This window comes from Nicotiana tabacum, chromosome 6, assembly GCF_000715075.1.
Source record: "Nicotiana tabacum cultivar K326 chromosome 6, ASM71507v2, whole genome shotgun sequence".
NCBI classification, from domain to species: domain Eukaryota; kingdom Viridiplantae; phylum Streptophyta; class Magnoliopsida; order Solanales; family Solanaceae; genus Nicotiana; species Nicotiana tabacum.
Window position 1 is genome coordinate 90986786 of NC_134085.1, and position 22606 is coordinate 91009391.

The following is a 22606-nucleotide window of genomic DNA, read 5'->3' on the forward strand; positions in this document are numbered from 1 at the left end:
TTCGGGCATGTTTAGAGGAGAAGCCCAGATGCTCTGGTAAGGAGGTGTGAGCGGCTTGTTGTGGAGGGCACGAGAAAAGATAGAGGGCGGCCTACGAAGTATTGGGGACAGGTGATCAGACAGGATATGGCGAGACTTTAGATTTCCGAGGACATGACACTAGGAAGATGTGGGGGTCAAGTATTAGGGTTATAGGTTAGGAAGTAGTCGAGTCTTGTCTTACTTTGTACCTTTGTGAGACTAGTCTGATAGAGTTTTTGTCTAAGATAGCTAGTGGCAATGTTGTGTCTTACTATTTCGATTTTCAGTGCAGGACCTATTTTACTAGCTATCTCTTTTGCTTTCCATCTTTCTTTTGGATTTCATGTTCCTATTTTTCTTATGATTTTCGTGGTGATACTAATATTGTCTCCTTTTGTCTTTTTGTTTTCTTGAGCCGAGGGTTTTTCGAAAACAGCCTCTCTACTCCTTCGGGGTAGGGGTAAGGTCTGCGTACACACTACCCTCCCGAGACCCCACTAGTGAGATTTTAGTGGGTTGTTGTTGTTTGGTTTTGATTTTGAATTTTAAAAACCGATCAAATTTGGTTTGGTTTTGGTTTTAACCAAAAAATAACCGAAAAAAAGACGAACCAAACCGACTATAAAAATAGCTATTTAAATTTATTATTACACCTATATATATATATATATATATATATATATATATATATATATATATATATATATATGTGTGTGTGTGTGTGTGTGTGTGTGTGTGTGTGTGTGTGTGTGTGTGTGTGTGTGTGTGTGTGTGTGTGTGTGTGTGTGTGTGTGTGTGTGTGTGTGTGTGTGTTTAGTCTGGTTCTTTGCTATTATAATAATATAATTTTTTGCCTTTACATTTTAGTTTGATTGATAGTTTTCTTTTGCCAAGTACAAGAATTTATTTCATGTTAAAAATAATCAATTTTTAATTGACTGCTTAAATTACTCATCACTATTTGATTCAATTATCATCAGTATATCTTGGTAAATGATAGATTTCTCAAAAAGCAATTGGTTTGATAGTGTTACGTTGAAAATGTAATCGCCGGAATATGCGTTTGGTAGTGTATGTCTTACATTTAAGAAAAAATCTGATAAATAACCGAAAAGACCGGTAAAAAACTGAATCGATGAAAAACTGATTTAATTGGTTTGATTTGAATCCAATATTTGAAAATCTGTCTTACTTGATTTGGTTTCTTTTTAGAGAAAAATCGACTCAAATCGAACTATGAACACCCCTTAAGTCTCTCCTAAAGAAAAATAAGTACATTTAGAAGTGCAATAGTATCACGTCGATCGTTTTTTGCGTTCCCGACAGACTAATTAAGGAAGCTTGGTCTTGGGAAGCAAACATACACGTAAATTACCTTAGGCCCAAAAAAAAAAAAAAATCATATAACATGATAAATTAAGTTTGCTAAATATGATCTTTCTTGCTCATGAATTATACATTGTTTAATAAGCATGGCGATCTATGGGATCTTACTTATATCATTATGACCTAATACTAAAAAGTTGCAAATATTTACTAATCATGGCAGTCTTAAATATAATACCTATCATTATCTATCCTTATTCTTCCATTTTAAGCAAATACTATACATCAAAGATAAAGATATGTCTGTTTTGGTTCCTCTCCGAAAAGAACCAATTATCCCAACAAGAAAATGCAATCCATGTTAGATGGCATAAACCTCCAAAAGACTCAGGGATTGCGCAGGAGACTGGGTGATGGGTGATTCATGTCTTGCAGCTTCACCTCTTAACAGCTGAACTACTAGCACTCCAGCAAGGCTTGAGGACTGCCTGCAACAAACCATGTGCTCTTTGATGATTTGATAAGTTATCCGAGTGTGGTTTAAATTGATGATTTGTCAAACTTCATGGAAGAACCAGATAGGAATATGATACAATCAGGTTCCTTATGCTCTACGCAACATACCTTGTTGACTGTTTTAATTTTCGGGAAAAACAAACGAGGGAAGATATAGGATCAGTTTCTCAGATCGTCGCGCTTGTCAATTCTACAACTGTTAAAGTTATTGCATTGTACTTGCAACAGTACATCAACATAGCTACAATTTGCTAAACCGAAAATGCCCTTGTAATTACCCTCATGATCTCTCATATATATATAACATGTTACAAGGATTTGACATAATACTTGCAATTAAAAATCATATTCTCTCAAGTACTAGCTGCCACAACTTTCAAGGCAGAACAAGAATGCTACAATCTCAAGGACCAGATCCCGACACTGAAGATATTTTAAGTCCTTAAATTTGTTGAGTCTTTGTTATTTTGTTTTTCACTTGTTCAAGAAGTGTCTTTGTTGGACAGATTTCAAGTATTGTTTAGTTTGGTTTCATGACTAGAGTTAGTCAAAGTTTAGTGCCTTGTAATAGAATTATTGCAAAGGGCACAATATATAGAGTTATTGTAAGGGTGAGGGCTTAAGAGTTTAATTCCTAGATTGTAATAGGTTGTAATCTAAATTTTGCTCGGTTTAGTGGAGTTGAAATCCTATTAGGGTAGGTAATGTTTTTAATTCCATAAGCAAGAAGTTTTCCACGTAATTAAATATCATGTACCATTAACTTTCCGCTTATTTATTATAGGAACCGATCGATATACAATCTAGTTTCCTATAGAGAATCTGGTTTCCTATACTGTTTGGTTTTACTTTCTGTTGTTTTATTGTGGGAATAGATAGAGAATCTGGTTCCCTATATTATTTGGAGAACACCTAGTTTCTATCATTCAACCATTAGAGCCAGAAATTGATTCAACAGAAGTGATTAGAACATTACAAGACGGTAATGAAACTTATAATGATGTTATTCATGAATGCAGGTAGGGGTGTATAAAGGAAACCGACAAACCGCACCAACCCGATAATCCGAGTCAAACCGAGAAAAAAAATCTGACTATGGTTTGGTTTGATTTGGTTTGATGTTGGAAAAAGAAAATCCGACCATAATTGGTTTGGTTTGGTTTGGTTTGGTTTTAACTAAAGAAAGTCAAACCGAAACCAAACCAACTCGATATTACTTATATAGAAATTTTAGATATATTTAATATATAAATATACTTATTGTAATGTTATTTATAAATATTTCTTAAAAAAATTCATAATTTTACCTTTTAAGATATTATTTCAAGGTTGGACTTAGAATTTTTGAATGCTCCAATAAGTTTTATAACCATTAATATTAGTAAATTAAATAATGCTAACAATCAATACTAATGCTAACAAAAGACGTTCAATTCAATATTACGAACGGGAATGTATTGAATATCTATTTTTTGTTTTGCAATAATTTAGATAAAAATGCATAACCTACTTTTATTTTGCTTTAGCTTTTAGTCATGTAATTAATACTCTCATATTAGTCTATTTATTTTAGCATGACTTAGTACTTTTAGATTATGTTTATTTTTATTATGGCTTTTTAATTAGCAATATTTATATTACATAATTTTATTGTCTTTATTGTTGAATATTTTAGGATAATGTCATGACACATCTTATATTTTGTATTATTTTCTTGGAAAATACTTTATATAGTTATATCTTACTAGGATTAAAGAAATATTTTGAGCATATGTTATATGTTTTGTTCTACGAAGATTTTATTGGAAAAAAAATCCGAAAAAACCCGAATAACCCAAAAATCCGAGAAAAACCGATATTGAAAAACCCGAGTTTTATTGATTTAGTTTGGTCTTTAGATTTAATAACCCGACACAATTAATTTGGTTTGGTAATTATAAAATCCGAATCAATCTGACTTATGTACACCCCTAAATGCAGGTTGTTCATGCTCCAATTACTGAAGGTCCCGCCAATCAAGCATAACTTTAGGCGAGAGAATGCAGTTGCACACATACTAGCTAGGGAAGCTCACGTCCAGACTGATTTAACAAGGCTTACATGCTTTGCTCGTCCACCGTTTTTTATTGTGTCTGAAATCAAAAAAGACAAGCGAGGAGTATCTGTTTTTGTTAAATGCCTTCTATCTACAGTTTGTAATATGTTAGCTATTATGGGAAATGAATGTGTCCTACGTGACCCTATTATGGGAATGTAATATATTGGAACAACCTTAGTATTAATATAAAGTTTTCCTACTTCCTCAAAAAAAAAAAAAAAAAAAAAAAATGATATGTCTGCTTAATTTCTCTGCTTTTTATGAGCGTTGCCTTACTGCTTTACTTACGTTCAAGGGAAGTTGTTATGAATGTGTTTACATCATTGTCAATGAGGTTGTATACGGTCAAAATCGTGTGCCTCCGACTTATAGGTTCGAGGGTCCTTCCTAAGTCCGAGTCCAGGCGAGGTCGAGATCGAAGATAGAATGCAAGGACCGGAGATAGGAGTACGAGGAGCACCGAAGATGAATATGCTCGACCCCGAAATAGTACCGTTATGGATTTGTAACAGAATGAGCTAGATTACTACCACGTCGGCAAGATCGTGGCGCATATCCCGGAATAGGATTGTACGATTCCGCACTAGGCGGTTAGACAGCTGTATCAAGAATATTCATTACTGTAAATAGAAATATTCCTTATTTAGGGTTCCCCTATTATATAAAGGGGACCTCAATCATTTGTAGCATCATCTAATCATTGAGTAAAGAATATACTCTCTACTTTTTCGCCTATTGTTCATCAGCGTTGTCATTTAGCTCTATTGTTCTTACTTTGCTTTTCTTATTTAATTGTTCCTATTGCTCTAAGCCCACCTCGAGGTCACTACTGTTGAGTAACATTGGTTTGATTCACTTCTATCTTTCATTTCTACTTCATATTTCTTGATTATTAATTGGTATTGAATTAAATCACATATCTTTAAAACCATTAATCAAATTTAATTTTTACTCGTATTTTTGAGGTAAACAGAGGTTTTATGTGAGAAAAGAAATAAAAGACGCAAAGAGAACCCCAAAGTGGATAAATAAATGCAATATATTTATTTTCTATATTGTATATAGAAAGAATTACAAGAAAATACACATGACTTCACACCATAATAAAAAATGGCCCATGTTTTTAAATTTTACCCGATCTAGCCCATATTGTACATATTTTGAAAGCACTAGCAAATTCAAAATTTGTGTTCTTATAATCATTGCTTCTAAAAGTTATGGAGTTAAATATGTGTTCTCACAACCATTGCTTTCAGTCTCTCTTCTTCTCACATTTTTTACATATGCTTCAAGGGGCCGTGTATTTTCTGTTTCTCCTCTTGTGTCACCTGCTTGCAATGTAAGAAAATTGAAGAGTAAAAGTCCACCATTGAAGACCATTCAAAGCTTTGCTTTCGAAAATAGTTTTTTTGAATTTGTTAGTTGTTTGGATTGAGTGTTGTTCCAATTGATTGAAAATATCAAAAGGAGTTCAAAATTTAAATTTGAAGTGATTTGGAGTATATTTGAGCAAGATTTGAGTTAAATTCAGAAAAGACGCAAGGGAGAAGACGAAGTCAGTTTTTTGTATAATTATGTATAATCTTGTATATGAGTGTAGAAACACATCTTATATACTATTATACACTTTTATACACCTTTATACAAGCGTTTGTTGACGAACTTCTTTCACGATTTTCAGTTACAATTCTTGTTCAAAACTAGTCCAAATCTCCATTAAATGACTTCAAATTTTATATACAACCTCCTTATACTATTTCTAACAAGTTTAAATAATATCCACTCCAAATTTCTCACAAAATTAACTTTGAAATTTAAACCCACATATTTAAGCTTGTTAAAAATCTAATTTGCACCACCTAAATGAATTTGGTTTGTTGAACTAATATTTGGATCACAGTTAGTGATTCGAAAATTAATTTAAAAGCTTGAGGAATCTTTTTTAAAAATTAAATAGTAATTTTGAGAACATATGGATGTTAAATCTTAGCCTATTATTTTTGGGTAAGTTGGTTATAAATTGAAATATGGGCTATAAAATTAAAAAGTAGGGAGCCCAGTTGTTCTAATGTGAAATTTCCCCTTGTATATATCGGGGGAAGTGCACGGTTAGCCACTATTTAAAGATGTCTTTACTTTTTATCCACGGTTTAGGATGTATTTACTTTTTAGCCAGTACTTAATAATCTTTTACTCGCCCGGACGAAAATACCCATGTGTTAGACATGTGTGCTATGTAAATATTAAGGACATGGTGTCCTTAACTTCATGAATGTTGTGTAAATATTAAGGACTACCTGTCCTTAACTTTTGAACTTGGAACTCGAAATTAAGGACCGCATGTCCTTAATTTCTGTGCTTGTAACTCTAAGTTAATGACTACTTGTCCTTAATTTTTGAACTTATAACTCTAAGTTTAGGACCAAGTGTTTAACTTATGAGCTTGTTAATGTAAGTTCAAGACTGGCTGTCCTTAATTTATGAGCTTGTAAGTCTAAATTAAGGATTACTTGTCCTTAGCTTTTGGCCTTGTAACTCTAAGTTTAGGAATACTTGTCCTTAACTTTTGAACTTATAACTTTAAGTTCGGGACTACATGTCCTTAACTTTTGAATTTGGAACTCGATGTTCAGGACTACCTATCCTTAATTTCTGTGCTTGTAACTCTAAGTTAAAGACTAAATACAAAATAATTACAAAGAATTTTTATTAAGTAGATACGTTAATTACAAAGAATTTTTATTTAGTTTTTCTTCAATGTGGTGAACTCTGGTCAGAGACTCTTCAAATGCATTTAGAGCTACTTTATAATGATCTAGGGAAATTACCCCTTTCCTCCGCAACTTGTAATTCACTTCTATACAACTGGCTAAACCATTGAACGTGTTCAGTAGATTCAGTATAACTGGATTCAAGATCTGATGCACATAATCGCTTGTAATCCTTTTTATAAAATGTATTTTGAAGGGATCTCTTCCACACCATTGAAATTCAGTACACACAGATATCCATAGAAGTTGAAGCAGCTGCAAATACAACGAACTTCGGTTGTTGCTCTGTTTTACTGAATCTAAAAATGACGTATTTCCGTTTGGGAAAGAAAGGGTAACACTGTCTTTTCATATTAATTTTAATAGACTAGTGACTACTTTTGCTCATCATTAAAAATGCTGGATAAAAAGTAAATACCAATTTAAAAAATGGCTACCCCACACAATTTTTACGTATATATCCTTCTTTTAGTGGAAGGTAAAAGAAAAGATTTTCTTTTTCTGCACAATAGATTATTTATTTAAAATTATTTATATAACTAACGTCACTTTTGATTCATTTTTAAAATAGCATATTTATTTACGTTTCTAGCATATTAAGAAGTTTAAACCTCTAATGGCTAAAAAAATTTAATAATTCACTTGCCCACAAATTAAGGAATCAATTTAATCCTTATAAAATATATGATACATTCTCTTTCATCATTATACTAACCATTCCCGTTATTCTCTCCAAAATTCACCCATATATCTTGCCTTCGATATTTCATCAAATTCACTGCAAATCCCTCCCCACACTTCTTCTAGACACCACCATCCTTCTTCCATGACCCTAGATTGTTTCACTAAGATCATTGCAATTAAGAAAATGAAGAAATAACGAAAACCATGAATGTCTTCCAGTAATGCGCTATTACATAGTGAATAAAAAGATAGAGATACATAGAACAACAACAACATACCCAGCGAGAAAGAAAAAGATTGAAAGAAGAAGTAGTTGAAGGTTGCGCACTAGCATCCTGTGAAGCTTTTGTTCAAGTGTTTTACTCCGGTGTATATCTTTTATGTATATTGATGTATTTTTTATGTATACTAATTCATAATCTTATGTATATTTACTGTTTATCAAGATGTAATTTTTATTGTATATCTTCTGTATTTTAATTGTGTACCATGACATATATACGGTCTGTAACAGACTGAACATTTGTACTCGATAATGCTGCACTGTGGGCCGGTCCCGAACCGGACCGGACCGGGCCCACGGTCTTAACGGGCCTCACGGGCCTGGTGGGCCGGGCCTGGTGGTCTCTTTAAGCCCGTGGCGGGCTGGTGAAAAATGTTCTAAAAAATCTAAAAGAATTTTAACATTCGTCCAATCTTGAGTAGTAAGCATTTCATCATCATCCTCACCACCTACCCGAGAATTAAACGTTGCATTAATTGGGTTTCTATATTCATAGGCAACTACTAAACTTTCGTACATACAATTCCATCTAGTCGAGCAAGGTTTAGGAACCTTTCTTTCTCTAAGGCCATATTCATCACATTTTTTAAAATACTCTTTAAGTCTACTTCTACGGTTTGAATAAAAAAGCCAATTAAGAGCCATTCTAACCTTTTCAATTTCTATGTTTAAAATTCGCATACCATCACCGACAATTAAATGATAAATATGACAAATACATCTAACATGGAAAATATTAGTAAATGCAGGATTTAGTGTTGTTGTAAGCATGTCTATAGCACTAGTGTTACTAGAAGCATTATCCATAGAAATTGCCATTATTTTATCGCTAAAGCAAAAATATCTACAAATATCTGCAACAGTGTTAGCTATAAACTTACCTGTGTGACGCGAATTAATTATTCTATATGCAATTATGCGTTTTTGCATTATCCATTCCTCATCTATCCAATGACTTGTAACAGTTAGATAATCACAATCATTACCAATTCTACCAATATCAGTAGTAATAGAAATCCGATTAGGTATATGAGTAAATAAATACCGCAAATATTGTTCATATTCATGTTTGAATTTATAAATATCACTCTTAACTGTTGCGCGAGGCCAACCTTTATAAGTAGGATTAAAAATTCTTCTAATATAATGAACCCAATTAGGATTAGAAGCAAAAGTATAAGGTAAGCACATAACAGTAATCATCTTTGCTAATTCTTCACGATCTCTATTTGGATCGTAATATAAAATACCTCCGGTGACAGTGTTAATTCCTGATTGAACTAGATTTGAACCTGTACTAGGGTTAACCGCAGAATCTACACTTGTCCCCTCTAGCTGTGCTTTCATTTGAAAAAATCTAGCCTTATCTCTAGGGTGTGTTTTTATGTGCCTAGTCAAACTACCCGTGCCGCTACGGTCTCCAGTATATTTATGCGACATTAATTTCCCACAAGTTTTACACTTAGCCTTATTTTGTTCTCTTACTTGAGTAAAAAAATTCCAAACTAATGATGTTTCTAGGCGTTTAGCAGGTTCTCTATTAAAAGTAGGAGTTTCTACAGGTGGGTCGACTGGTGCATCAGTTGGGTTATTAAGAGGACTAGTAGGTGTATCATCTAAATCCGGTGCTTGGGTTTCATCATCATCCTCATTTTCCTCAATATTTTTTAAGATGGTTTCATTAGGATAAAGAGCATTCATAATTTCATCATCTAATCTTTCACCTGGTGCAACATTATGGTAAAATTCACTATCGGTAAATTGAAAACAAAGGTGATCACTATCAAGAATTAAAGAAGGAGGAGGACGTCTAGGTTGACGACTACTTTCAACTTGCTTATCTTTTCTAGGTCGGGGAGTCGGGGGAAGGGTAGTTGGTTGGCCACTACTTTCACCGGTTTTATCTTTTCCTTTACCAAACATTTTTTTCAAAGAAAATGCCATATTAATTATAATTATGCAATTTAAACCACACAAAAATATATTCTTAAAACGTAAGAGTTGAAACGAGTTTACCGGATTGCCGAACAACTTCTTGAAAATTGAAAATCGTTGAACACTTGATAACTTCAATTCAACAACTTCACAATTTTTCACGAAATTTCAACAATAGATTAAGAAATTGTAGTAGAGAGATTGAGAGATATTGATGAATTGGTGAATAAAAATGAAAGAATGAGGGGGTATTTATAGTTGAGAAATGGGGAAAAGTGTAATTATATAAAGTTTGGGGGCCAAATGGCCATTTTCTAAACTACCAAACGGTCAAAAAAAGCCCCAAACGGCTACTTTTTAAATATGGCCGTTGGGCTGTTTTTTTTTAAAAAAAAAATTAAATTATAGCCGTTAGGCCCGCTAGGCCCGCTGGGCCCGGACCAGGCCCGCCAGCCGGTCCCGGGCTAAACGGTCCCGGGCTCGTGGGCTTAACAAACAAGACCAGCCCGCCACGGGCTTAAAGAGATCACCAGGACCGGCCCACCAGGCCCGTTAAGACCGCGGGCCCGGTCCGGTCCGGTTCGGGACCGGCCCACAGTGCAGCATTATTCTGGAACTCTCTTTTACGACTTGCTTTACCAAAAGAACTAATACGAATATACGATTGTTTTTCCAGCTAAAGTGAGACGAGTGGGATTTTAGTAGGCGTTTGGACATAAGAATTGTAAAATTTTAAAAAATGGTAAAAATGGTATTTGAAATTAGCGTTGTATTCGGACATAAATTTCAGTTTGGGTTGTTTTTGAAGTTGTCTGAGTGATTTGAGTGAAAATTTTAAAAAATAGTTTTTTAAAATTTTTCAAATTTTTGAAAATTTTCAAAATGTAAAAATTAAAAATTTTATGAACAAACACTGTGTTGAAAAAAAAGTGATTATTTTGGAAAAAAGAAAAAAAAATTATGTCCAAACGGGCTAACGTTTAGGTTGTAAAGCGAAAAATGATAGCCAACTCTCCTACTGTTATAAAAGCTCCCTGCCTTCCACAGCTGAGACGAAAGATTCAAAACTCATCTTTAATTTTTTGACATACCTCCAGTCTCCATTTATGAAAAACAAAACATGAAAGATAATGACATAAGAATACACACAAGGCTAGTCCAAATTTCTCCATTCAGGACCAGAATTGGTTCCCTCAATTATTATGCACTTATTGGTAAGGAGAATTTTCCACTTTCTACAGCACAATACATTGAACTCAATCATTTTCTCAGAAAATAAAAAGAGGATAACGGATCCAGAATGCATCTCACATGACAATTATCTACTTTCTACAGCTCAACTACTGAGCACACCAATTTGTGACAAACTAAAGAGAGGATATGAAAAACCTTGGAACCATGCAAATGCACTTTGAGAAAAAGCAATGGAAGCATGGTAACCAACCATGGACGGCAGAACCACAATCAGCAGACCAAACCACCATTAATTCAGTGGTTGAAATTCACAGATCCATCCATGAGGGTTTGTCGATTCACCAAACAAAGGTTAGCCAGAATACACGCCAAAATAATAGAACAATACTAGACTGAGAAACAAAGCGTAAAGATCTTTACAGAAGACCAATATATTGTCTCCTCCTTACGGGTTCCTCTAGCTACATGCATTCAATTGTCCTGCTTTACCCCACACTCAAGATAGATGACTGAAATTTACACACCTACTAGACTGCCCGCTGAGGAGCCAGAAAAAGAAAATCTTTATAAAGTTGAACATGATGAAGATAAGATGCTGGAAAGAAACCCCAAAAAGGGGAGAAGTAACATAACACAATGTACTTATTCGCAAAAAACGAAGATGCCTCTGTCTAAGCAGTTCATCAACTTGCTATTGCAGCTCGAGTCCCTGCTAATATTAAAAAGAGAACAGAGCAAAGATCAGTACAACAAAAAGTGAGATAGGAAAATCGGAAAATCACATCTGAAAATAGTTGACTTGCTAAGTCGATCGCTTTTATCATTCAGCTCATTGGGGATGTAAACCCAAATGTTAAATTCTGGTGCTTTGCCATGCAGTTTTCCTTTGATATTAAAATGCCAATAACCAAGGTGTTGGCATATAAGCCCCCAGAACGGTAAGCAACAACATGCAAGGATCAAATATGAAAAGAACATCCACCCCCCAAGCGCATTTTTCTTCCTTTTCTAGAAGAAAAGAGTGTTGACGGCAATAATATAAGCCAACTGACGCAAAAGAACTCACTGTCGAAGGCTGTCGATGTCTCAATTTGACAAATTTAAGAGTAAGATCAAATATGAGAAATTTTCTCTTTGAATATGGAACTTCATAAGTTTATGCTACATAAAGATATAAAAGATTAGAACTTTTGCAATCTAAACCATTCATATTATTTTATCGAAATAGAGTTAAAGTTAAGTTACTTTCAAGTCGTGAAAAGGTAGAATCTTTCTGGGACTTGAGGGAACCAGACGAAAATGTAACTCTTCACAATTGAACTATTTAGGCTGAATATATGGATGGCCCATCAAACTTGCCCGATTTCTTCATTTAGACACCTGCGCTAATGCTTTTACCTATTGAACAACAGTTGTCAGTTGAAAATGTACTTATCAGACACACGATGTTGACATGACACCGAGTGTGTTCCACACATCGTTTAAGAGTGTGATATGCCTATATAATGCTAATTACGTGGGTCCCAAGGACAGGTGAGGAATTTTTTAAATTTTTCTCTTTTTCGTTCATCTCTCTCAGCTACTAGCCTACTACTACCACCGTGCCAACATTAGTTTTCCGATCAATGTCGGCCCGTCAATTTCTAGCTTAGTCTCTAATGGGTTCACTCCATACAATGATTTAGCAAAGAAATTCAACGCAATTTGATAATTACCGGAGCATTTTTTTTCCTCAGTTTAAAATGGATTGGTTCAGATGGATCAAGATAGGAAAGAACACGGTAACTGCCTGAGTTCAGTTGACAGCATGAACGTTCCGATGAAAAGGTCCTTTTTCGACCTTGGAAACAGTGTCATCACGCAAAACGACAACATTTGGGTTGCCGTAAATGAAGGGCACCGGTGGCTGCTGGCTTTTCAAACAAACAAATCACTAATGGGACGAGCGAAGTAATGTGATGAGGATATTGATGAATACTGTTGCTGAAGAGAATGGAGAGGAAGAGACAAAGATAAAGAAATGGTTTTTATTTTTATTTTTTTTATAAGGAAGAGGGACCCTGGACCGGGGGATAACGATAAAAAAATGGTATTTCTGGAGGCAAAGATTATTTAGCACCAAGACTAATAGAAAGACAAGAATCTTTAGTACCAATCAGGATGGAGCTTGCTCAAATAGGATTTGTCGCCGGAAATATGAAGGTCTGCCAGGATTCTTTTCCAATCAACTTCTCTTTTCTTAATCTTGCCTTTTTTTCCTTTGATGACGTGTATTTTTATGATTGGCTTCATTTTCCACGTCACAGCAAGTGGAATTCATGCACTGAAATTAGTTTAGAGTTGTGAGATATGTGTTCGATTGACACAATTTGAACACGGGATAGGTGTGTTCAATAGGTACAGCCTTAGTTCAGGTGTCTAAATGAACAAATTGGGCAAGTTTGAGGGGCAGTTTATGTGTGTTCAGCCAACTATTTAACTGCTGGAAAACTTTAAAGCCCCCGAGGATTGCACTGCATCCTTATACAAAAACTTAAATCACTGCCCAACAATGATATAATACGACCACTTTATGATTTATTAGTACTTATTCAAGATCTGTAATTATTTAATAATATTTGTCAAATAACTATGAAAGATCAGTGTAATATATTCAGCAAACATCAGAAATGAAAAATTAATTAGAACTTCGTGTCTTTGGATACAGGACCATAAGCATTATGCACACATATACACTCATTTTTTTAACAAGTACTGCTATATTTTTTTAGGTATTTACATGCTATACTGTTAAATTTTAGGTAGTTAAGCAGGGTCGGCAGATATAGGATTCTCTTCTATTTATTATAAGGGGACTCCACCCTTTGACTTGATTGAATAGACTCTTCTTCTATAGCTTTCAAGTGCTGAACCCGATCCAACTCGAACCATGTACTTTTTCAGATTTGAGAGGTTACGGAAGTTTGTTCCAAGTAAACACTTGTCTTAACATTTCAAGAATCTTTCTTAAGCATAATCAAGCATGCCAAAGACTACTCATTATATTTAATTTGTGTCCTGCTAAATATTGTCATTAGTGGAATTTCCTATAAAACAATAAACCATGATATGCATTTTAAAACTTCAGTGCACGCCTCTAAACGCAAGGTCTAAGGAAGCCACCCTGGTTATATAAATGATGTAACTGAACATGATAAAGACATGCATGTGAAAAAGTATATAATCAGGATTCATGTAAACCAAAAGGATGACGCTTCAATCTTCATTTATTTCAGGTTTCAGAGTAGTTAAGTCCATACCAAAAAGTGAAATTAAAATTAAAATTGAAGTCAAGTTCACCTTTTCTTTTACTCCCACCAGAAGGGTTTCCAGTAGGAGCCCCATTACCCAATGCACAGCCAGAACCCTCCTTCAGTTCAGAGGTCTGATTACCCAAACATTGGAGAGTCTCAAATTCACAGTTATCGAAGCCTTGTCCATCTAATGCTGTGTCATCCAAGCTTTTACCTTCTGATCCAGGGTGGAGGCAGTAAACCCGATCATCACATTGCAAGTTGCAAGGGTTCATCACATATGCTCCAGGGAGATTAGGATTAACAAGGTTCTGATAAACATCCCCACTCTTCATAGGCTTCTGGTATGGAAAAGATCCAATTTCACCTTCAATCCTTCCACGGATATCCACAAGCAAGCACTTGAGCCTTGCAATCTCAGATTCCAACACAGCCTGACCCTGCAGCCTTTTCATGAGTTGCTGATTTATAGCCCTTAATCTGACAACTTCATCTTCTAATGAGGCAGCTCGAGCCTTCTTCTTCTCACGGTACTTACGAACCGCTTCTCTATTACCCAAAGGCCGTTTCTTTCTTTTTCCCTCTGCGGATTCAGCAGTATCATCACTGGCTGTCTTATCCTCACTCAGGGGAGGGACAATTTTGGTATGAACATGATAACATGTATGTGTGTGGGTGTTATCAGGGCCAGGTGGATTGCAGGTGTGCGTATGAGTGCAAGCATGTGTATCCTTGAGAATTTCATTGAAGAAACTGTCCATTGAACCACTGTCTGGAAATTCACCAAAATTTGAACTTGACAACATTTCTTGATTAGAAAATTCCAGCTCACCGTCATCCATCACAGAAATCCCAAAAGAATTAAATAAGCCACAATCTGCAGGATAAACCCAAGGAATTAGGACTACTGAGGCACAGGTTTAGCAACCCTTACTCTTTCTACTCACTTTTTTATTTTAAATAAAATAGTCCACCTAGAGCTTCATGGTTCGGAACTAAGAGACCCCTATCCAGATCATATTGCACCTCCAAACTCAGAAGTCTCAACAACTAGTCGTGATGTCAGGAGGAGGGACAAACCCCTGAAAGCAAAAGTTGAAATTCTAACTACAAGTTTAACTTGGTTGCACACAAAATACCTTTAACACACACACAACTAACCCACTCCTACGCTCAACCCAATGATGCAAAACTCAAATTTGCAAATGAATCAAAATCCTAGAAAGGAAAAGCAAGAGAACACAGCAAGGAGTTCAAAATTTGAGTACAATAAGTAATATAACTATGCTTTGCCAGGAAAATTGAAGTATTGTAAAGCTGAAATTCCAACAAAGATTTTAACTTTCTATACGAAATAACTTATCAGACCCGCCCAACTATCCCACCTTCTAAAACAATAAACAAAATCTATATTTAATGTGTCACATGATTTCAAAGCAGAAAAATTGAATCTTGAATACTACTCATTAAAGTTGAAAGTCTAACAAAAAATTTAACTTCCCATACGAAATAGCTTAAAAGAGACAACCCACTCTCCCATTCACCGCAAGAGTCAAAACCCAGAATTTGCCACATAAATTTAACGCAGAAAAAAAACGACTTTTATTCACGATCTTAACAACAACTATTATGCCTCAATCTCAAGTTAATTCATGAGCTTAAACTTTCAGAAGACAACGACAAAGAAAAAAGAACCTTACGAGGTTAACAATGATGCAGCGACTGGAGTCTGAGTTGATGAAGAGAGGGATTAAAAAGAAGAGCGAAAACTAAAGAATATGCGAGTTGTGTAGGAAAAGGGGAACCCTAGAAAAGGTGATTCTAGAGATATATGGGCAAATCTTTTAATGGCGGAAAAAGAATGGTCGAAGGAGAGAGGGGCCAATACTAGTCCAACAAATGCAGCAGGGTCCTCCTCTTCCACTCTATGGAAAAGTCAGATACTCAATTGTTATTTATACCTACTTGAGGGGCCTCTTGTAATTCTTTAATCATGGAATTTCCTTGAACAAAACTACAACTTGCGGTGCTGCACCAGCCCACTCTGTATTAGTCATGCCACTATATAATGCTAAATATTCTCTGTTCTCCTGGGCATTTATGAGATTATTTGACTTAATGATCTGTTTAAGAAAAATATATCTTTTTATATTTTAAAAATAATTCAACTTTAACTTTTTATTTTACTTTTAGGGTATGTTTGGTACGAAGAAAAATATTTTCCTGGGTAATATTTTTATGAAAGATGAGTGGTTTTATCACTTATTTTCTCTTGTTTGGTTTGTGAGTGGGAAACTTTTTCTGGAAAATATTTTCTACTGTTTGGTTAGAGAGTTGTCACGATCCGGAATTCCCACCATTGGGAACGTGATGGCGCCTAACATCACACTCGTTAGGCAAGCCAACGTTAGAGTATTACTAACCAATTTCCTTTACGATTCAGTGAATGAAAGTAAACAAGTTAAAACAAGTGATCATAATTGGGGAAGTAAGTAAACATCTTCTTTGTTTATAAAGTATTGCCAAAGCTATTACTATTACTACCCAGAATCAGGTGTCACAATCCACGAACGTACTATGATTTTTCTACAAACATCAGTCTGAAAGAAATTACAACTATTTTGAAAATAAAGAAAACAATAATGTAGAGATGTAGAAGGGGACGCCAGGGCCTGCGGACGCCAGCAGGACTACCTTGGGTGTCCTAGTTGGAAATATCTGCAACCGACCTCTGATCAGCCACTACCTGCTCCAAAATCTGTACAGAAAGGGCAGAGTGCAGTATCAGTATAATCGACCCTATGTACTGGTAAGTGCTGAGCCTAACCTCGACGAGGTAGTGACGAGGCTACGGCGGGGCAATTACAATATAATCTGCATACAGTGTATAATAAAAGCAGAAAGAAGAACGGAACAAAATAAAACTGTAACTTGCAAGGAATGAATACAGAACTCAATTATCTCACCGCAACACAGTTATAACCAATCCTTAAGTGAAATGCAAAACTACATAATAACTTCACAGTAGAAGAAAGATACATAAACACATAAACTGATGTGGCGTGCATCCCCATCCCACCATATAATCAATATCAATATAAATATTCACCCTTATTACTCCATATCAATCCACCCTTATTCCTCCAGTTGCGGTGTGCAACCCAATCCCACCGTACAATAGTAATTCACCCTTATTCCTCCTCAATATACCACCATTATTCCTCGTGTTGCGGCGTGCAACCCGATCCCACCATATAATAGCATTTCACCCTTATTCCTCCTCAATATATCACCCTTATTCCTCTTATTACGGAGTGCAAACCCGATCCCACTATATCAGTACCAATCATACAATAAGAATAGGAATTTCACAATTTAGCTCAAAACTCTCCATAATACTTAAACCTCAAACCAAAGCAAACGAAAAGTTGTACAATTATGAAACTTCACTCAGATAATACTACTCAGCAAAACCAATCCAAAATATACCATAAAAAACCGATAAACCAACTTGAGCCAATAATATGAGACAATGGAACTACGGAATAGCTAATACCTTCAACAATGAAAATCAATGTCTGACAAGTAGCAATTAGGCATGGAAATACCAGTGAAGCATGTAGCAGTTAAGGCAGGAAGCAATATATTATGAACGGGAAGAAAACAAGCAAAACAGATAAATTGACGGCGCATAGGTACTCGTCACCTCACCTAGATTTTCATATAGCAACTAAGTCAAGGGTTCCTAGTCCCTCGAGTCAAAGTTAGACACAACACTTACCTCGCTTCAACGGCCAACTCAAATCGCAATCACCGTTTTTTCCTTCACACAAGCTTCCGGACCAATAGAATCTAGCAAATTACAAATCAAACAATTTAATCTAAGCCTTAGGAACTACCAACGATTGCAAGGAATTCAATTTAGGTCATTTTTAAAAAAGTCAACACCCGACCCCCTTGGTCCAAACCCGACATTTGGACCAAAATTCGATTATTCATTCACCCCCGAGCCCGGATATATAATTGATTTTTGAATCCGACCTTAATTTGAGATCTAAATCCCCAGATTTCGAAATCCCTAGCTTCTACCCAAAAATCCCCAATTTCATCATGAAAATCTTAGATTCTAGGTTGAAATCTTGTAAAAAGAGGTAAAAGATTGAAAGAAACTAGTTAAGAATCACTTACTTATTATTTAGGGAAGAAAAAGTCTTTAGAAAATCGCCACTTGTGTTTTAGGTTATGAAACATTAAAGAATGAATGAAAAATTCCGTTTTCAACTATTTGCTCAGTTATAGGTATCGCATTTGCGATATCGGGTTCGCAAATGTGAAGATTCACCTGGCCGTGCTAATATCGCAAATGCAACCCCTGGTTCGCAAATGTGAACTGCCAGGGTCGTAATTGCCACCAAAGCTTTGCAATTGCGAAGCTGCCCCTCCCTGCCCATTGCTCGCAAATGCGAACTTTCTTCGCAAAAGCGAGGCTCGCATTTGCGAGCTAGACCTCGCAATTGCGAAGTTTACATGCCTGAAGCATACCAGCAAAATTTCATAAGCTTAAATCACTCTGTAGCCTACCCGAAACTCATCTGATCCCTCGAGGCTCCAAACCAAACATGCACACAAGTCTTAAAACATCATACGAACTTGCTCGTGCGATCGAATCGCCAAAATAACACCTAGAACTACGAATTTAGCACCAAATCACATGAAATTCTTAAGAACACATTGAAATTCCTATTTCCACAACCGGACGTCCGAATTACGTCAAATTAATTCTGTTTCTCACCAAATTCCATAGACAAGGCATAAATTTTATTTTGGACCTGTACCGGGCTCCGAAACCAAATACGGTCCTGATACCAAGAAAATCAAACATTAACGGAATTCTTAAAACCATTAAATTTTCAGACTTTCAATTTTCATCAAAAATTCATTTCTTGAGCTAGGGACCTCGGAATTCGATTTCGAGCATACGCCCAAGTCTTATATTTTAATACGGATTCACCGGGACTATCAAAATATGAGTTGGGACGCGTTTACTCAAAACGTTGACCGAAGTCAACTAAATCAATTTTTAATAGCAAAAAATTTTATTTTTACCAACCTTCGACATAAAAGCTTTCCGAAAATACGCCCAGACTGCGCACACAAATCGAGAAGGAATAAAATGAGGTTTTAAAGACCTCGGAATACGAAATCGAGTTCTAAAATATAAGATGACCATTTGGGTCATCACAAGAGTAGAATTATTTTTAGGAAAATATTTTTATGCTACTCTCCTCGCCCACTCCACTTCCCCCAAGTCCCTATGTTTTCTTGCTGCTCCCCCTCCAAATACCCAACATTCTCTGGACTCTATTTTCTTCAAGAATTTAATTATTCTTCTAAAAAATTACACAAACCCAAAGGAACTAATGTGCTACTTTACTTTTTTACGCAAAAATAACGTTACAATTTGTGTTCCATAACTAAAAAGAAAATACTCTTTTTTTGGTTGAAAAAGAAATTACTCTTTTTACAACATGAAAGTAATTTACTCATTTTATTGAAATAAAAAAAATACTTTTTCTACATCATGAAAAGAAAATATTCATTTTCCTGACAAAAAAATTTCTTTTTATATCATGAAGAAAAAAATATTCATTTGTTGAAATGAAAAAAAAAAGTAAATAGCTATACCAAAAATGAAAAAAATGTTTTCCTTCATATCAAACACACTCTTAAAGAGAATTTTTTCTAGCTATACAAATTATGATATATTTAAGACAACAAGTTTAAAAAAAATCTTTCTTATCTCTTAAATTTTGTATCGAGAAAACTATATCATATAAATTGAAACAGTGAAAGTATACACATTCCATTCAATTGTGTATAGTTATCATATTTCTTTACACTTAGAAGTTCTGTGATTCCTTGTTCAATTAAGACTTAGGAACGGATGTAATGTGTGAGATATGACTTTATTCGACCTTAAGTTTTGCTGAATTCGGTATGTGTTAAGAGTTTACTAGATATGTATAAATTATTAATTTCGAATTTAATAAATAAAAAATACTATAGTAGAATCTTAAACTTAAATTCATAAAATTTGAATTCTTAGTCCACCTATATTAAAACTATATTCGCATGTCAATAAATTCATCAGCCTTTTGAAAGCTCGTAATAAAAATCGTTTTTATTTTTTATTTTCACTTTTTAATAAATCCTTTTCATGCAATGTATTAATTGTCAATCTATCATAACTCTTGTTTATTGGCGTTTGGTCACCACTTGCTAACTTGCATAGCGGAGTCGCAGCAACTACTTCAGTCTCTACAAAATACTTTCCAGCCGCCTTTGTCATTAGGTCCAGTATTTTTAAATCCTTTTTGTTCGACCTTATAATTGGAGACTCTTCACCCCCCTCCCACCACAACCCCCTTTTCCCCCTAAACTTTCTCCTTCATTAGGTCTATATGATCAGAATTGGTTTTTTGATTTATATTTTAGGCAATTAGGAGATGGTGTACTTGCAAATAAAGTATTTTTAAAAGCATTACACGATAGTATAAAATATTTACACTATCATCAAGTTCTTTACAGCCATACATAATTTAAAATCCACACACAAAATCAATCATATTTCAGATACCAAACCTAAAATGTATGTTTTGAAAATAAAATCCAGTTAAGCTTTCCATAGGAGTCTCCAGTAAAAATTGAGGAGCCAAATTGATTAGATAGATTTTATAAAATAAAATCTATTACATGGGTCATGATAGATGTATTGGTCTAAATTTGGCGACTTGATAACGGTAGATAAACATGATCGAGGACAGGGTGAGCCACTGCGTGATAGCGGGAAGCCGTCTTCAAGAAGACTGTTGTCGAGGATGAGCTGCTGGGGTAAAGAAATAACGGTAGGATAGGTTCAAAAGTGGACACAAGGAATTTTCCTTTGGATATTCCTTATTTTGTACTTTTTAGGATTTCTTGGAAATATCCCTTATAAATAGGAAGAGATAGAGAACAAAAGGGGGATCTTGACTTTTTGATAAGAGTACATTGTAAAAGGTTGACTAGAACGAATATACCAGAGTTGTCTTGTTCACCGATTATCTTGTTCAAGCATACGTTGTTTAATCTTTGTTCACAAGACCCAAAGATTCCTTATCCATCTTCACTTCTCATCCTTCCATGTGGCTGACAGAAGAAAGAACCATCCAAATCATATAATAATTGGGTGGTAGATTCTTTCTTATTACATTTATTATCATTATCTACATTTATTTCATGTTCATGTTATAATATCTATTGATAATTACTTAGTACAAAGCTGCTATTTAATGCTCTCAAATGCCGTTCATCTTACCAATATTCTACAAGATTTGATCTAGAATTTATTATATGTAACTAAGATTCACCCTTTGTTTCATCTTTAATTAGTTTAACCAAGAGCCCGATACTTTTTGGTCAAACAATTTGGCGTCGTCTGTGGGGACTTTTTAGTTAAAATTTTAGTTTCTTCTAGATTAATAAAAAAGGGGACAACCATCTTTTCCTCGTTTTCACGAACTAACAAATGGAAGGAAAAGGAGATGAAAGACAAAAAGCAATAGTGGGTGTCGCTACCAATATCTTAAATACCATCAACGAGGACGACATAGAAGATGATGAGAATGTGACGCCGAGTGCTACACCCAGGCGAAGTGATTTACCCCCCCCCCCTCATGGGAGCGTAACCGCTTCACACGAAAGGGGAGCTTCCACGTCCACAACTGAGGAAGCGCCACCAGCAGTGAAAACATTACTGGAGGAGTGGCTGACAAGTACCCTAAACAACATACTCAACAAACCTGTTCAAAGGGCGAGTAGAAATGTCACGCCAGCAAATACCACAGCGGCCACCGGCGAACAACCCGCTCCCCCAACAGGTAGCACTCACACTGCTGCTGATGTAGGTAATGATGCACTGGAAACCATTTTAAAGAAAATGAAAGAAATGAAAAACGAGAATAAAGCATTCCGCGATCAGATGAGGGAACATCAAGAAAGGGTCGATAAGATACGGGTGCCCCAAAACTGCTACCAAAACGGGATGTCGACCGATTCGTCGAACAACCATATAGTAAGGAGGCAGCCCCGCATGCCATACCCAAGACCTTCAAAATGCCACCATACTTGAAGATATACGACGGTACCACAGGCCGCGGAAATCACATCATTCATTACGTCCAACGGTAAAAAGCAATGACCTTTCAAAGGAGCAGGTGTTATCGGTATTACTGAAAAAGTTCGGCGAGACCTTAACAGGGGGAGACCTAACCTGGTACTTACAATTACCAACACGATCAATAATAACGTTCGAAGAAATGGCCGACAAGTTCGTCACCGCCCATGCAGGGGCTAAGAAGGCGGAGGCCAGGGTGAACGATATATTCGCCGTTACGTAATCGCCTGGCGAGGGACTCAGGGACTTCCTCGCTCGGTTTAACAGGGT

The 22606-nt window shown here is 35.5% G+C and overlaps 1 protein-coding gene across 4 annotated transcripts; it reads right to left on the bottom strand.

The window, feature by feature from the left end:
- Positions 1-11129: 11129 nt before the first annotated feature.
- Positions 11130-16063, bottom strand: LOC107820577 (basic leucine zipper 23). Of its 4 annotated transcripts, none has more exons than XM_016646885.2 (4): positions 15822-16063; positions 15096-15203; positions 14168-14998; positions 11130-11537 (listed from the first exon to the last, which is right to left on the bottom strand). In XM_016646885.2, the coding sequence occupies exons 3-4, from the start codon at positions 14961-14963 to the stop codon at positions 11512-11514; spliced, it is 822 nt and encodes a 273-aa protein (XP_016502371.1). In that variant the 5' UTR covers positions 14964-14998; positions 15096-15203; positions 15822-16063; the 3' UTR covers positions 11130-11511. The 4 variants fall into 4 exon arrangements, with proteins under 4 accessions (XP_016502371.1, XP_016502372.1, XP_016502370.1 ...); XM_016646886.2 differs by having other exon boundaries at positions 15069-15203; XM_016646884.2 differs by lacking the exon at positions 15096-15203.
- Positions 16064-22606: the final 6543 nt, after the last annotated feature.